Source organism: Adiantum capillus-veneris, unplaced genomic scaffold (genome assembly GCF_014529385.1).
Source record: "Adiantum capillus-veneris isolate H3 unplaced genomic scaffold, ASM1452938v2 Hic_scaffold_270, whole genome shotgun sequence".
Taxonomy (NCBI): Eukaryota; Viridiplantae; Streptophyta; class Polypodiopsida; order Polypodiales; family Pteridaceae; genus Adiantum; species Adiantum capillus-veneris.
Genome location: NW_028221399.1, coordinates 213,847 through 230,745, shown reverse-complemented (window position 1 = coordinate 230,745; position 16,899 = coordinate 213,847). Strand labels below are relative to the sequence as shown.

The 16,899-nt window shown below is 39.4% G+C and overlaps 1 protein-coding gene and 1 non-coding gene across 2 annotated transcripts; one reads left to right on the top strand and one right to left on the bottom strand.

Annotated features, from left to right (window-relative positions):
- Window positions 1-6,057: 6,057 nt before the first annotated feature.
- Window positions 6,058-6,131, top strand: TRNAN-GUU (transfer RNA asparagine (anticodon GUU)). Its single transcript has one exon. It is a non-coding gene; the product is annotated as a tRNA-Asn (tRNA).
- A 2,340-nt stretch (window positions 6,132-8,471) lies between these two features.
- On the bottom strand, window positions 8,472-14,297 carry LOC147417344 (thiosulfate sulfurtransferase 16, chloroplastic-like). The gene is made up of 5 exons (XM_086507699.1): window positions 14,173-14,297; window positions 12,704-12,777; window positions 9,242-9,312; window positions 8,987-9,040; window positions 8,472-8,897 (listed from the first exon to the last, which is right to left on the bottom strand). The coding sequence occupies exons 2-5, from the start codon at window positions 12,720-12,722 to the stop codon at window positions 8,820-8,822; spliced, it is 222 nt and encodes a 73-aa protein (XP_086363825.1). The 5' UTR covers window positions 12,723-12,777; window positions 14,173-14,297; the 3' UTR covers window positions 8,472-8,819.
- Window positions 14,298-16,899: the final 2,602 nt, after the last annotated feature.

The following is a 16,899-nucleotide window of genomic DNA, read 5'->3' as shown; positions in this document are numbered from 1 at the left end:
TGTATGGAGTCTCTACTAGCACATGGAAGGGCGTTTGAAAAGAAGTGAAGCCCTTGGTTTTATGAGAAAAAATGCAGGGATTTTCATTGTTTTTCCTTACTTATTTTCTTTGGTTTTCTTGATCTCTTTGCTTCTTTTACTACATCCAAGTGTAGTGAGAGTGTAGCGGTGTAGAGGGAAGCTAATCGAAGCTAGTCAAGGTTGAGTGTGAGTGAGGCTGCCAAAATTTGTGAGCAAGGATTAACCCACATTATCTTTAGAGAGCTATTCTCTTCATCCTCTTTTCTTGGTGTTGGTGTCAGGTGTTGTAGAGGCCAGACCCCCAATCCTTCACAACATTTAAGATATTTTCAAAGCAAGAACCTCAACAAAGAGCACGGGGGTTAAGAAGGTGGCATAACTCCAAGATGAAAGGAAGAAGTTTCATAACCCTTGTGAGTAGCATGGAAAGAATGGTTGTAAACCCGAGGTTGAAGACTTTGCATTTTTGCTGTTTTTAAGTCTTATTCTGATAGAGGAGGGAGAGTCTAAGCCCCTATAGACAACGTCAGTTGTGAATGACGTAGATGTTGAAGAGACACCTAAAGATTTCATATAATAAATGGAGAAGATCCAAAGCAAAGAGGTTTTGGATGTGGCGAAGTTCAAGGCAAGGAACATCACAAAGATAGAAGAGTCCATTCATATCCTAGAGGAATAGCTTGATCCCTTGCTATGCACAAATTTCCATGCCCACCTACATGATAAACACTAAGGACTATGCGTTGCTACATGATATACAAACTCTCTTTGATCTAAGAGAGGACTATTGCCTTGCCATTCTAGCATAGTGGGTAGAGCATGTTAAAGGCTTTGTGGACTTCAAAACACCATCCATTATCATCATCATTACTTGATATAGCATCTAAAAAAATTATTAATTAGTCTCATGTTGGAAAGCATGTACTAAAGGTTCTCCAAAGGTATGACAAGCAAGGGCTTCCACAGAGGAAGAGTTCCATCAAATTCAATAAAGGTTTGAAAACCAAGGGCTTCCACAGAGGAAGAGTTCCATCAAATTCAATAAAGGTTTGAAAACCAAGGGCTTCCCACACACAAAGGAAGAGTTCCACCAAGTTCAAAAAATATTGAAGATAGAAAGCATGGGAAAAAAAGGTTGCAAGAAAAATCAAAGAGCAAAAACCAAGTTTTTTCATTGGCCTCTAGAAAGAGGAAATTTTTGAAGATGATAAAACCTTAAGGTGTTTCTTTAGTACTTGCTAGAAGAGAACTACTAGGTACTATGTGAAAAGGGATCTATCATCACGAAAATAACATGTATTATTTCAACATACAAAAAAACAAATTCTTCATGTACAACAAGATTGAACCTATTTGTACTTGCATGTGGATCTTGAAAAAATCCTCATCAGAATGGGGAGGTGGGAAATCCTCAAAAAATTGTGCTTACTATTGTAGGTGAAATCTCTTTAACACTTTTGGATGCTTTGTATGTACCTGGGACGAAGAAGATCCTTTTGTTTTCATCTTCACTTGTAAAACTTGGTCTTGTAATCAAGTTTGTGGATGACAGGTGTATTGTGCACAGTTTCAACTATTGTGACATCTAGCAATTTTTTTCATCGGCCGTATAAAATCACCACTTACAAGAAATGTTCCAAGATTACCACTTACAAAAAATGTATGGAAGATTTAGCATGTGTAGTTTTTTTATTGAAGGGTTGCGTTAGATGCAAAACTTTGGTTGCATGTTTTGGTCACCTAAACTTTCCCGGTTTTTCGCGTTTGCAAAAATTTGATGTGCTTGCTTTGTTGCCCCCTCTTGAGGCACCATTAAATATGTATGCAAAGCCTGTATTTTGGGCAATATAGAGCATTTCAATTTTGCTAAGGATGGTTCTAGGCAGGCTACTTGCAAATTGTAGCTTGTTCATAGTGATGTTTTTTGGTCCGATGCATACTCTATTTTGGAACTCATTTGTACTTCACAACTTTTATTGATGATTACTTTGCCCATGCATGGGTGTATCCTCTTAAGACAGAGTCCGAAGTGTTTATGTGCTTCAAGAATTTTTTGTGTATGGCTGAAAATATATCTGGTTCTATTGCGGCCACCTTGTGTTTTGATTGGGGGTTATATGTTCGAAGTGTTTATATGCTTCAAGCATTTTTGCATATGGCTGAAAATGTATCTAATTCTATTGTGACCACCTTGCATTTTGATTTGATTTTATTTTATTTTTTTATTTTTTATTTTTTTTGGGGGGGGGGGGGGGGGGGGGGGGGGGGGGAGGGGGGGTGGTATATGTTCAAGGAATTCAATGCCTTTTTAGTGATTTGTGGGATAAAACACCAATGTATAGTGCTTTGTCTCTCTCAAAAAAATAATGTTTCTAAGACAAAAGAACAGGTCAATTATGGAGATTGCATGATGTATGGTTGAAAGCCAAGTTTTGCAACAAGCATTTTGTCTTGAAGCTCTCATGTGTGCTACATATGTACTAAATAGGCCTCCCACTACACCGTTGTTGCCTATCATATGCATTGTCTATCATTCAGTGCATATGAGGCTTGGCATGGCAAGAATCCATTTGTTAGTTACTTGCTTGTGTTTGGTTGCTTGTCTTATGCTTTGTTGCTTGAGCAACAACGTAGAAAATTGGATGATAAGGCTGTGAAATCTAAAGTTTTTTGTTATAGTTTAGAAAGAAAAAGTTATAGGTTCATAGCATCTGTAAACAAAGTATGTCTTAATTAGTAAGATTTTTTTGTGGAAGATGCAATTTTCCCTTTTAAGTATATACCAAGGAGACATATATGATATGTTGTTGCCTCTGCTCAATGGTGAAAGTATGCATGTAAATCCTAATGAGGCACATGTGCATCCTGTGCAAGTTTCAAATGATGATACAAAGAAGTCCTTTTCTAATGCAAATTTATAGGCTGTAATTGATAAGGATAGGGCTGAAAATGAGTACGCTAAAGGTATGCCAAGATGGCTAGTGTTGGACAATAATTTGGGTGTTCCTTTGTCTAGTTATACTCATTTAGGTTTTCAACATTTCCTACTTAGACACATAAGGATTGCATTTTTGAATGGTTATTTGCATGAGGAATTGTAACCTTGTGGTAAAGGGCAGGAAAACAAGGTTTGTAGGCTTAAAACAACTTTGTATGGTTTAAAGCGACCTCCACATGCTCAGTATGAAAAGATTCATTGTTACTTCGACGCACATGGTTTTCAAGTGTATTTTTGAATAGACTACTCTATGTTGATGACATGTAGCTCACTAGACCAAATGAGGGACATATTGCTGATTTTAAGGCTGATTAGAATGCCTTTTTTGAGAAGTCAATTCGGGATTTTCCATCATTATTTGAGCCTACAATTTAAGTAGGTTGATGGAGGTATTTCTTTCTATTGATGGAGACATTGTTGCGTAGATTCAACCTTGAGGATTGCTAGCCTATTGCTACTTCTATGGAGACAGATTTGAAGCTTAGCCTTCATGTTGCTGGAGATTACTTTGATGTCGCACTCTATTAGCACTATGTTGGTTGCATCATTGATGTATGCATTGCGAGGCCATATATTTATTATGCAATCTCACAAGTGGGCAAATTTATGCGTGTCCCAAGGTCTATGCATTGGAAGAAAATTAAGCGGATATTTCGCTACTTGAGTGGTACTATACATCTTGGTTATTTTTACCAAGGTCAGATCATTGCTACCAAATTTACATGCTGTTTTAGGCTTGGCTAGGGCTTGTATCTATGACACATGGGTGTCCATGAGAGTGGTTTTTTGTTTCATGCTCAACATCTCATGTGCATCATGGTTGATCATGAAGCAGCCTACATTGGCCACTTTTGGTCGTGAGGCTAAGTACATGGTAGCTTCCATAGGTACTATTGTGTTTGGGGAATAGGCCTTTGATTGGCTTGGGTGTTTTCCACCGCTATCTTCATATAGAGTGTTTGGCAATTACAAAGAACCTATTGTTCCATGCCTGCATAAAGCACATTGAGTTGAATAGTCATTATGTAAAAGAAAAACTTTTTGTACGAGAGGCCACGTGAGTTTGATATGACTCCATGCCTATGGCAACCTAAATTTTGAATCTCATATGTTTTGGAACTGATGTTAACCCTTTTTAGCCAACCAATCAAGATTTGTGACAAGTAGAGATTAAATATCATTTGCTAATCAATTGGTTTAGCTAGTAAAATAAATAAATCAAGAGAGAGACATTGACACGAGATAGATAATGGTTGAAAGAGAAATCGCAAAGACTTTATTAGCATTATTTTCACAACGCTCGATCTCTGTTCAATTGTCAATCTGAAAAAAATAATTGGAGGTACTACTCTTAAAAATAAACATTCGAAAGCCAAAAATTCCCCTACAAAGAAGGAGAAAGATCAGACCATGATGATGACACATATATCAAACATAGTTCTACATGTGAGATTGTCCTTAGTTAGCCCGACATGCTTGTGAGCAATCCAGGAAGGAGAGAACTTCATGTGCTACGAGCTTAAAAGTCAAACACCATGTCAGTTCGATAGGACTCAATGCTTTAAGCTCGAGGGGTTCACCGTTCAGTACCCCCCTATATAACGTGCGTTCACGGGATATTAAAAAAACCTCTCCTTTAATATGATTGAATGAATACAATGACCCTTATTTTAGGATTTTTTTTCAAATTTGAATATTAAAACCTCTTGTTTCAATGTATCTCTGCCTAGATTTTTTTTAAAAAAAAACCCTGTTTTCGAACTCACGTTATACATTAACATGATTACATAGTGCACCCCCCGAAGCTTTAAGTAGGAGTAGTGTATCATTGGCATATCTCATCTCAACCTTAAGTTTGAAGCTCAATTTCTAGAAACTAATAATCGAATCTATTTTCAAATGGCAGGATTCTCTAAGGCCTACTTTTAAAAGGGGCGTGTAATTGTGAAGCATTGTCATATTATGTGCACAATGTCTAATTATTGATACAAAAAGATTGATGAAAGCTTCTACTCTTAAGGACTCGATGTTCAAAGAACCAATAAGTGCTTGGGGGGACACACACACACACACACATTGGAACATTATAATTACATGTTTTGAAGATATTTGGATGGATGAAATCCCCTTTCTACTTTTGATCCTACCCTTTTGAAAATATAAAAGGAAACTCGTGATCTCAACATCATTTAGATACATAGCTCGGCTGTAGATACCATGAAACACCTCAAGACTTGAATATATACAACTTATCTTCACAAACACATCACCACACCAATAAAAGTCACCTTCTTACAAACTTGCATTGAGGGGGTGTGTAATAAGTATGCAATATGTGAACCTTTGGACTACAAGGTAGAAAGGACACATATAACTTGTTTGAATTGAAATAAATATTCATAACTTGTTTGTGTTATGGCTATAGAAGTATCGGGTATGGCACACCTATAGCCAATAACTAAATGTTCTCTCTGTTGATTAAAAATGTGTAGTATAATCCTCATGTATGTTTTCCAAATTTTTGCACTTGGTTTGTAGGAGATGACTTGAATGTTATTTGAAATGCATCCTATGAAGGAGAAGTTCAAGAGCACACAACACAGGACCTAGTATTAATGAATGCGCTAAACCAAAGATAAGGCTTGCCCTTGAAGGATGGGTATATACAAGCTGAGGGAGAAAAACCTCCTAATGAGGGAAAAAGGTGCGACGATGTTCGTAAGTGCCTTCTCACACTTCATGAACATACTTTGGTAAAAACTCCCTAAGGGACTATGAACATGAGTTGGCACTCATTTATAGGGAAGTGCCAAATCTTCCACAAAGGGGAGTAAGCTAGCTTTCTTATCATATGACAATGGGGACGGGGGGGGGGGGGGGGGGATTCTTGAAATTAGAACTTTGTAAACCCTCGTGTGAGGTAGATTCATTATTTGAAGTTTGTGGGTAGATTTAAAGCACTCAAGTCTGTTTCTTGTGGTTCTTAAGAGTTTTAGTTTTGTTACAAATTTATACAGTGGATTGCGATGTCAAGGATAGCTGGGGTAGCTCAGTTGGTTAGAGCGTGTGGCTGTTAACCACAAGGTCGGAGGTTCAAGCCCTCCCTCTAGCGGTGCTTTTTTATGCCAGCGAATGTCTGTCTCAGTTGAACGAAAGAATTTTTAGCCATCTTAGCAATACTTTGGAATTGATGGTTTTGAAAAGCCGTCGCGATTTCCATCTTGTCCTTTCCTCCTTTATTTAACAAATTGGTTACGAGAATTCCGTCAGTGCTCTAGAGTGTTGTGTTTGATATCGTCAATATCATTTGCCTAGAAATGCCACCCTTTTGGGTAGAATTTTTTTTTTTGGGGTGATTTAGTGTATTTTTGCGAGTGTAGTTCATAATGTTTACACGGAAAAAAAAGGACAAAAAGCCAAAAATTTTCGAAAAACTGATGAATATTTTAACGTTGCACGTCAATTGAAAGTTTTTTAAAAAAGGACTTTTCCAAAAAGTTACATATAGGCCACAACACAAAATTTTGTAAAACCGATGAAATGCATGGCAAAAAAAGCACCCTTCAGGCTTGCCTAAAACATTTTCCTAATCGAAGAAAATTAAGGAAACATTTAAAACCCTTGCGGTTTCTAGCTCAAAATTTGAAGTATTCCTAATCGCTTCAAAAAAATTTACAGGTATTCCTAATTCAAAGATTCTCTCGACAACAACAAAAACGATGCGCTAGTCTGTAACACGTAGCAACTGTCAATGACGAAGCACGTAGATTTGCAACAGTATTCGCTGGGAAGGACTGATACAACATTGAGAGAGAGAGAGAGAGAGAGAGAGAGAGAGGACACTTTGAAGAGAAGAAAACACTAAAGAGAAAATAAAAGAGAAGAAAACCTCTTTATATAGACAAAAAAAGTTTTTTGATTTTTCACCTTCATATGTCTTTTGACTTTCCACTTTCATCTGTCTTTTCATTTCCTAAACTAACGCTTCACTTATGCACTTAATATGTTTTGAATGAATTTTTATTTTTCTGAGATTGGAGAGATTTGCAACAGTATTCGTTGGGAAGGACAGATACAACATTGAGAGAGAGAGAGAGAGAGAGAGAGAGACTTTGAAGAGAAAAAAACACTGAAGGGAAAATAAAAGAGAGGAAAACCTCTTTATATGAAAAAAAAAAAGTCTTGATTTTCCACTTTCATATGTCTTTTCACTTTCCACTTTCATCTATCTTTTCATTTCCTAAACTCACCCATCGCTTATGCACTTAATATGTTTTGAATGACTTTTTATTTTTATGAGACTGAGGAGACCTAATAGCTCAAAATTTGAAGAATTTACACTAGCTGCTTTGGCACCCACCCCTCCACCCCCTAACACACACATAGAGAAAGGGGTGGCTCTACTTTATGGAGAGCCTTTTATTAAGCTTTTGAGGTCCTAGAGGACACTAGGGCCACCCCATAAAATCTTCTTTTTTCCCACCAATGAGAGAAAAGACTCTTCAAATTCTTGCAATTTACATGTCAAAATTTGAAGAAAATTTGTTGGTCTTTCTCTTAGTAGTGTAAAATTTCGTCAAGACCAAGCTTTGAAATGAAGCCTGGAGTTTGGGATTTCACTCCATAGGAAACACACCAATGGTTCTATACAAAAGACACTAAAGGTCGGTCTTGTGTGAACACTGGGTTCTCTTTTAAAGCAAAGTATTTGGTGGCTATCACCATGTGGTGCTTATTCCACCCATGCGTGGGCAAGAAAAGCAAAGCTATGAAAAAATGTCGACTTGCAAGCTTCTCTCCAGACAAATCCAAAGAAAAAACATGATCTCGACACGTATAGCACCATCCCAAAAGGTCAAAAATTTTGTGAAGCAGCTAGAAGCCTTTGGGGTCCCCCTTTCTTTTTTGTTGGCTAGCTCTCTCAAAACACAAATGCTGGACTTTTACCCCCTTCCTTTTTTCTATTATTTTCTGGTTTAAAATGTCCTAATTTTACCACCTTCATAGTTCTCCGTACGACAAAATTAGCCCAAGGAAACACCTCCACAGCTCAGAATCAGGATATGCAAGCACCTCAAAAGGTAAGAAAAGGTATTATAGTTCAGCATCAAGAGCTATTACTTGGTCATTCAGCTAACATTATAGGTACAATCCCAAGAAACCTCAAAATCCTATCCAACGGGGTTTGAACTCAGTACCTGCTACTCGAGGGAACTGGGGGGCGGGGGAGGGGCGGTGAACATCTCAGAGAAATAGAAAGAGCACATTCTTTGCCCTGAGCTTGCCCTGCTACAAGAGTATTTCTACTTCTATGACATTTGACAGTTGTACTAAAATACCCCCTGCATATGTAGGACCTTCTTCTTAATACTGAATCCAAAGTGCCTCACTCCACTCACGATATGTACTCCGTTATCAAAAAGCCCTGTGTCTGTGGACGGCATCAAGTAAATGCACAAAGCACTGTGATTACATCTCTGCACCATTAGCATAGGGAAGTGCTCCCCTCAAATAAAACATATTACATGGTTTTATAGTTCAATGCAACCCTTCAAACAAAACATCACACAGTTTATTCCACAATAACTTACAAGAAGATTATTGTGACTTGTCACCTCTATAGATACATACATGCGTACGGGGGCAACTGACAATGCCCTTTCGATTACATGAAAATTCATGAAGTCATAAATCTACGCTCATTAATATCTTATGGGTGGTCTTTCCGCTTTTTGAGGTCACATATTTGTAAAGATGAATCCTTCCTTCACAGAAAGCCTCATTTGAAGCTCTTGGCTGTTTAGACCACACATGTCTTGTATCCAATTTGTATCCAAGCAGCAAAGCCACCTCCCATGTCTTTTACCCCTTTATAGCCCTGATACGAAAAAAAACCAAGGTGTCGACACAATCGATACAAACAAATAGGAGACAGTAAATGCCAGAAGACAGGATGCGCATACACACCTCGGCAATTAGGTCATTCACAGCCATCAGTGATCTTCTACCACTCTGGCATCCCTACATAACCAAGAATCAAAACTCAAACGACTCGTTTTGTTTTGTATACAACCGAAACAAGGATGCCGCTGGATATCAAACCTGGGTCTTTACACACCCACACATCCACCTTATCCACTAGGTTACAATCCTGTTGGTGTCACACGCCTTTTTACTCACACATAAGCCACCAAACCAGAAATTAGCCAAAAAACTCCTTACCACAACTACGTTTTCGTCTTTCTTGAGCTTTTGGCAAACCTCATCCACAAAATTGGTATTCTTGACCAGACCTTCAAGGTTACAAACATGTATTACTGATCGTTCTCTTTAAATGCTTAAAGACATAATGACTGTCATAAAATACAAATAGACCTCTCAGATCCGGCCAGGCATACCACAAAATAGTGAAGAAACAACAAGCTTCTGCCCTTTACATAAAAAAATTAATAATGACTACAAGATTTGTCATAAAGCTAAGTACCAATAATTGACAAAAAAATTTACCCAAATGTGGTTTTGCGTTTCTTTGTTGATTCATTCTCTCACAAAGCTTCCTTGAAAATTACTCTCCCGAAAAGTGCTCTTATATGAGAAGAAGAAGAAGAAGAAGAAGAGAATTTTAATGCCGTAGAAAGCTATCCAAGAGATAAAGTGAACTAAACAGGTACTCTCACATCTGCATTTATTTGTACTACAATCGGTTGACTGATGAGTACGTTGAAGTAAATAACGGCTGAGTTTGATATTGAAAGATGATGCAAAACAGGAAAAAGAGGCATTGCTGCCATCGGACCAAAATACAATGGGCGGTAAAACTAAGGAAAAGAAAGCTGCCTGCGTACTCATTCTAGAACCTCAAGTAATGTCCATATTCATGAACAACAAACACTATCTATATCTTCGCTCCCAAGGACGCAGACACGCACATACATACGTGCGCACACAGATTTGCACACACCCCCATACGCACATATGCATGTGCATGCATCCAATGTGCACAGATATACACACGTGGGTCAGCTATAATCTAAGTGGAAAAAAATATACAATGAACTGCACATAATGCACCCTTGTCTTTCAAAAGAAAAAGAACCATTAAGGACAAAATCGCATCAAGTGAGTAGAAATCCAAATGATTAAAGATGCCATAACAAAGCATAGTGTCAATCTGTTGCCGATATTCTGAAAAATGAAATAGCTGTGGTTGTCAACGCTGTTCCTGGTGCAAAAGAGCTAAAAAGAGGGAACGAAATTTAATGCAACCCAAAAAGTTCTCTAAATAGTTGTTTGGCTCAGAGAGAGTCTACTGAAATGTGTTAACTCATTTCAAGAGCATTGCTACTCTAACTGCGTACAAAGCAACACAAACAAGAATTCTCTGCTAAAAAGTAAAAAATGCAGAGTATTGTGATGGGCTTATGTTTGCATTAGGACAAAATGAGGGGCTACTGCTCCCTTAAATTTCATGATAGAGCTGATATGCAAGTGCATGGCAAAAATGAGACTTGGGAAACGCATAGCAAAATTGGAAAAAATTAATATCGACCAGTCAAAGGCTAGGAGTTTGGCAAGGAGAGTCGCTGAGAAATGACATCTGCTAAAACAAAAAATTTAAGAAGCTGAACATGCATCAACAGCTGGAAAAAAAAGATGGCAAAATATCCGACTGACTTAATGCAAACATACCAATACCCCAACAAGTGTAATCCCAATACTGTAAGCAATAAGACAGGCAGTATGTGTGACATAATGATACTTAATTCATGAGGTCAGAAGGGGTCTGAGAAAGAGCGAAACATAAGGGCAAAAGCTCTTCATCCAAAGTATCACACTAGTAAAATAGAGGTGTCCGTATTCTCGAATCTCAAGAACTTCCAAGACTATTTAATGGAGGGGGACAAAAAAGCAACAACAATAACAACAAACAAGCCAACCAAAAGGACAAACTTAGAACAGAATGAACCAAAAATAAAGCAAAACATATGAGAAGAGCTTCCTTAGAAGAAACTTATCTAGTGCTAACAAAAATTCATATACCTAGATGAATCGAAGAAACACGCAGTCTCAACCATGAAGGAAAGTGCAAGTTATGGACATTGTAATTATTGGCTCTATAGCTACATACTAAGACATCCCAGCTAAAATCACTAGTGCCCAAATAGTGGATGTATGCTCCGAGCACAACACATTATACACAAGAGAGAAAACACACCATACGCAAGGTTGCAGTCATGGTGCACTTAAGAGAGGGTAGACAGTTCCTAAGAGCACGGTCTGTTACCGCCTCTTGCACATTGAGACATTCCATGTAATTACCCATAACCTCATCCCTCTCCCTAATTGGAAACCATTATGCAGACTTTGGTGGAGATGATGATGTGTGACGTCGTTGTGATGAAGGTCATAAAGGAAGGCCTGGATGTAAGGTGCAGCGGAAGTGAATGTTGAACTTTGCTCAAGATGAGTGCTCCGAACTGTGCTCAAGGTTCCTTTTTCTTAGGGAAAGGAGAGCCTTCCGTTCTTTAATGAGAGAGTGCAAGTGATCACAAACAAAGTGATGAACACTGTGAATGAAGGTGCTGAGAGAGAGAGAGAGAGAGAAGAATACGACACCAAAAATGTTGTCAAACCCTCCTCCAAGGGCCCTTCTCTCGATGGTGAGAGAAGTCTATCTGTTGATTGCACAATTTGGTACAAGATGCTGATGCAAGTTGCGAGGCTATGATACAATGTGAGTCTAAGTCTGTAGACGACGGTGACGACGAAACGACGACGGCGGCTGGAAATACTAACTATTGGAGGTGCGAGATCTGTTGTTGTTCACGCTGCTGAAAACGCTGATTTCATGCTGCTGGAAACGCTGATTCTGGCTGTCCAAAAACGCTGGTTGGCTGGTCGTAAATTGCTGGTTTACTACTATAGAAAACGCTGCATCTGTTGGCTTGAAAAACACTGAAATGCTGTCTATGGAAACGCTGAGTTTGCTGGTTCTTCAAGCACTGATGTGAGGAGTTGCTAGCGAGGGGAATGTCTGCTGAAAACGCTGGAATGGGGGCCTTCAAAACGCTGGGCTTCTTGCTGAAAAACGTCAGGCTTTGCTGGTTCTTGCTTGAGAAGTTTCCTGTTGAACAAGTGCTCCTGCTGCCTCTTCTGCTGTGGAATGCTAGCGCTAGGTTTGCTTATATACTCACTTAGTCAAATTGCCTTACCCAGTTCCCAACAAAAGTCACTTAAATTTAATAAGTGAAAAATGTCAAAAATAGGGAAAATAGGTCTATGCACTGTAAAAATGCTCTTGATGGGTTCTGATGGAAATCTGATGACGATACTGTGTGCAACCAGAGGATATGCATCTAATCTAAGTGTGTGGACATGCATGGTCTGCGAACACACTCACAAAAGTGCCATAACACTTCCTATTCTAGACTGACTGAACTGAACCGAACCGAACCCATATCATGAAGTAGCTTGTCCACGTACACATAGGGTTAGATGTGCACGTGACACTGGATCACCTTCACCATAGTAAATGCTAGCATTGCGTAGATATAAGAAAGAGCAACAGCACAATATACAGCATGTCGAATGCAAAGCAATAATAGCTGCTTAAATTATTACTTTTCCTTCTATCATGTGCATTGTACATAGAATACACCTCATTCAAGAAAAGACAACAATTACCAGTTTCCTCTTTAAACATAAATGGAATGTTTAGCGCTCCTTCCACGTGTCCTTTAGAAAATTCTTCCTGTGTTCTGGGATAGATACACAATGAAATCAGTCACCCAAAACTATAGTAGTAAATACTAGTTCATTTATTAGTGTTACAAAATCAACTTCTTATAAAAATCAAGATGTACTTTGCTAGCCCAGCTTTTAATGTAACTCATAACTATGATAAGCTGTCAATATGGGTTCTCAAAGCAGGAATCACAGGTATGTAACATACTAACCACCGTAGTTTTTTCCATACGTTTCCATACAAAACACACATACGGATATGGAATATTGGAGTATGTTCCAACCCTTGAACTTGAAACATACATGACCCTAATTTTATATGGGTAAACACAAATGATTATACATGCTAAGCACTCATAGTACCATAGAAATATATAAAATGTTTCACATCTTACTTTAGTCTTGAAACTACTCAGAAGTTCAATCATCATAAATGCCCGAATACACCTCTTAGCTTGCAATTTTCTTGCCAATTTTGGACTAGTATGATATGACTTTCTGTACGGATATGGTTCAGCCAACCATACGAGTATGGTTGCAACTATGGTAACCACTTGAAACTACCCCTCCACAAACACACTCCAAGTTCACTAAACTTTGGAAAACATTGTAAACTTTTCCACCCCTTGATTTTTATATGCTTTTATCTAGCCAGATAAATGTTACTTCATGACCTCATTTTTTTGCCCAGAAAGTGTCGTTTCCCTCTACTGTAAAATACTACTGAAGCGGTCACCTCCCTTCCAAATATCAGCCAATGCTTGTTTGACAGTGGACGCAACTTGGCCAAATTAATTAAAGACCTTGCAAGATTAGTGTGCCTTTGGTCATCTGCTAATCAAACAATAACCAACCACCTTGAAATGTCAAGCTCAAGGAACGTTTTGAATGTCTCCCCACACCACAGCGTAGTTGAAAAATGAACTAAAGATTTGAAGAAGACGCCTTTCAAAACTGAGTTCGATGGAGAGGGTGCATGCAGATTGAAAACCTTTCTATCCATCTACATTAATAACGACCACATGTCTATAAAGGAGACATCAATGCTAATTATGAGCCCAATGGCTTAGCAGAACAACAATCCACAATGGACTCCTGGTGTTAGGTGTCAATATTTAATATAAAATTCACTTCCCGCTCCCAAGATTTCCATTAGAGCGACCGTGTGACCAAACACTTTCAATTCCATATGTAATTAGGACAACTTTGCTGATAGTCCTAACCACAATTGTGCTTGATAATCATCTTGCAAACAGGAAGTATTGGATTCACCTCTAGGCAGTCCTCTACGTGCAACTGAATCAATAAGCTAGAAGAGACGCGTCCCGGGGCAAGAGTGACATACAGAGCATCTCCTTGCCTTGGCACAAAATGCTGAGCCATCAATAAATTGAAAAGACCGAGCATACCTGACATCCAAATACTTGTATCCTTCTTTGAGAAGCTGAGCCGCTACATCAACTGGAACCGTGATGGTGTCCCCACTATAGAAATGATTCCACCCAATTCCAGACAGAAAGAGCGAATTAGCAAAAGCAAAGAACCCCAGACATGCATAGTGCAAAAGGGCTTCACAAAACATACAGAACACAGGAACCGTGAGTGAAGAGACTGTAGGAGCTCACTCGTCGCCATAGCCCAACGCCTTGCAAAAGTGCAGAAGTCTCACACTGATTTGCACACTCCATATGGACTAAAATGCCAGCCCCAAACCAAAAAGTTGGTCTTTCCGCCAAAACCACAATGCAGGCCCCATGCTCCCGACCGTACGACTTTCTGGGACGGGCCTCGTTTGAGTCGTTCATTCCAGGGAAAATTACCAAAATACCCCTCTAGCCTAGTCCCCTCAAATTTAAAAATTCCCAAAACGCCCCCGATATTATGTCATAAATTCCCAAAATGCCCTTCAAATTTGCCAAGGTGGCCTCTCTCTCTTTCTCCCTCCCTCTTTTAAAATGTTAGCATGTCGCAGCTTGCGCCACGTGTAAAGGGGGACTCTCCTTCGCCATATTATGTTAAGTAGATGTAAGGGGACTCTCCTTCGCCATATTATATTAAGTAGATAGACGCCATGCGACGGAATTGAACGATCCTGCAATGAAAGGTGGAAAGACAACCTAATGTTCACATAAGGGTGGAGGGAAAAAAACACATTGAAGCTTGAGTGGAGGGCCCGCGATGGTGGAGGAAGACGATTGGGTGCTTTGGGCGTTCTTGGGCGAGGGAAAGGGGGTTCGTCGAGAGCTATGGTCTTAATAGTGGAGTCCTAAGGGGCTTGCCTACGGCTTAACCACTATTGAGCTATTAGAAGCTTGACAGGAGCCGAAACTCTTTGGTCTTCGTGTAAGACCCTCACTTCTTCTTCCTTGCAATTATAATTTTATTTTGAACATGGGTAGAGTAGTTTGAGTGCTTTTCTAAGGGGAAATCCTAATATCAACTATGGCTTGAAGTGTCTAGAACCCCTAAAATTCTTGGAAGAATGGCATGACAATATAAAGAGAGTCGAAATCATGTTGATAAAAATGAAATTCATAATGAGCAAAAACTAATGATGCCCAAGTGGCCTTTAATGGATATGGGCCGCCCGCCCGCCTAACTCGCTTATCACTAACTCTTTGTATATACTCACTAATACTTGTGTGAATAATGAGATTTTTGGGTGATAACCCTTCAACGAATTCTCTGCATACTGTGTAAGCTCTTTGTCTGTGTATCTCTCTCTCTCTATGTGTGTGTGTGTGTGTGTGTGTGTGTGTGTGTGTGTGTGTGTGTGTGTGTGTGTGTGTGTGTGTGTGTGTGTGTGTGTGTGTGTGTGAGTCGATCTAAGCTCCGCTCTATGAATTCAATTGGTATAAGAGCAAGGTTCAGTGCGTTTTCGCGTAATCACGCGCGCACGCACTTTTCAGGCAGATTCTGGATCCGGAGCTTGGAAATTCACACTTGGTGTTCCGGGAGTATTTTAATCAGGTGACGTGACCTGTAGTTTTATCCGCCTTTCAAAGTTGTTTATGCCCTCAGAATTTCGTTGTGAGCACTACATCAAAAGATAGGTTTCAGCCGCAAAGAAACCCGTCTTGTGTAGATTGGCAAGCAGGAGGTGGTCGGCATCAATATCGGCATTGACATACATCACTCATTAGTCTTCAAAGCATCTTATATAGAGCAAGTACACATATATATCATCAGATATATATATTGCAGTCTGCATTGCTACTTCTTGTGCTTGCCAGGTTCCAAGGGAGGTGTGGCCATACGACGGCTTGACACCACTAGCATGTATTGCAGATTGATGTACTGTGATTGTGGGTCTTCTAGTTGTGAGTCACTCTAGCAGATAGACCACCGCAGCGGTCATAGGACAGTGATTGGTCTATTGCAGGATGTATGCTAGTTTTGGGTAGTTTGGTGAGCCATCTGAGAGGGCCGTGTGTGAGGTTTTTTGAAGACAAGCATTGGGGTCTGGGTAACCCAGTGTGAGGTGGATTTGGTTGCTGGAGTTCCCCTCTACATGCATCCTCTTTGACGACTTTTATCCCATAGGATGGTATGACTTTGTGTAGACACTGGACTGCATCTTATGCATCAGGCCGTTGAGGCATTGTTCAGGGTTTAATCTTGAGACAGATACATGTTTTTCATATGTGGCTACTAAGGATTATGTCAGACTTGGCAATGAGCAGGTTTGCGACATACTTGGAGTGGGAGATGTGCAGTTAAAAATTTAGAATGGTTCTTCTTTATTGCTCAAGAATGTCAGACATATTCCAACAATTCGAAAGAGCTTGATCAATACAAGGAAGTTGGATGATGCGGGTTATGTGACAGTCTTTGGAAAGAGCGCTTGGAAGATCTCCAAAGGTTCAATGATTGTAGCACATGGCAGCAAGTCAGGAACTCTGCACACTTTACATGTTTCAGAGGTCAAAAACCATGTAATTAATGTGATTGACCATCCAAGTGTATCACTCTGGCATCGTAGGCTGGGACATATGTCAAAGAAGGGAATGGACATATTGTCTAGTTCTGGTTATTTGCCTGGTTTCTCATTTCATAATTTTGAGTTTTGTGAGCATCGTGTTTATGGTAAGCAAATACAGGAACTGCATAGATCAAAGGGAAATCATAAGGATGAA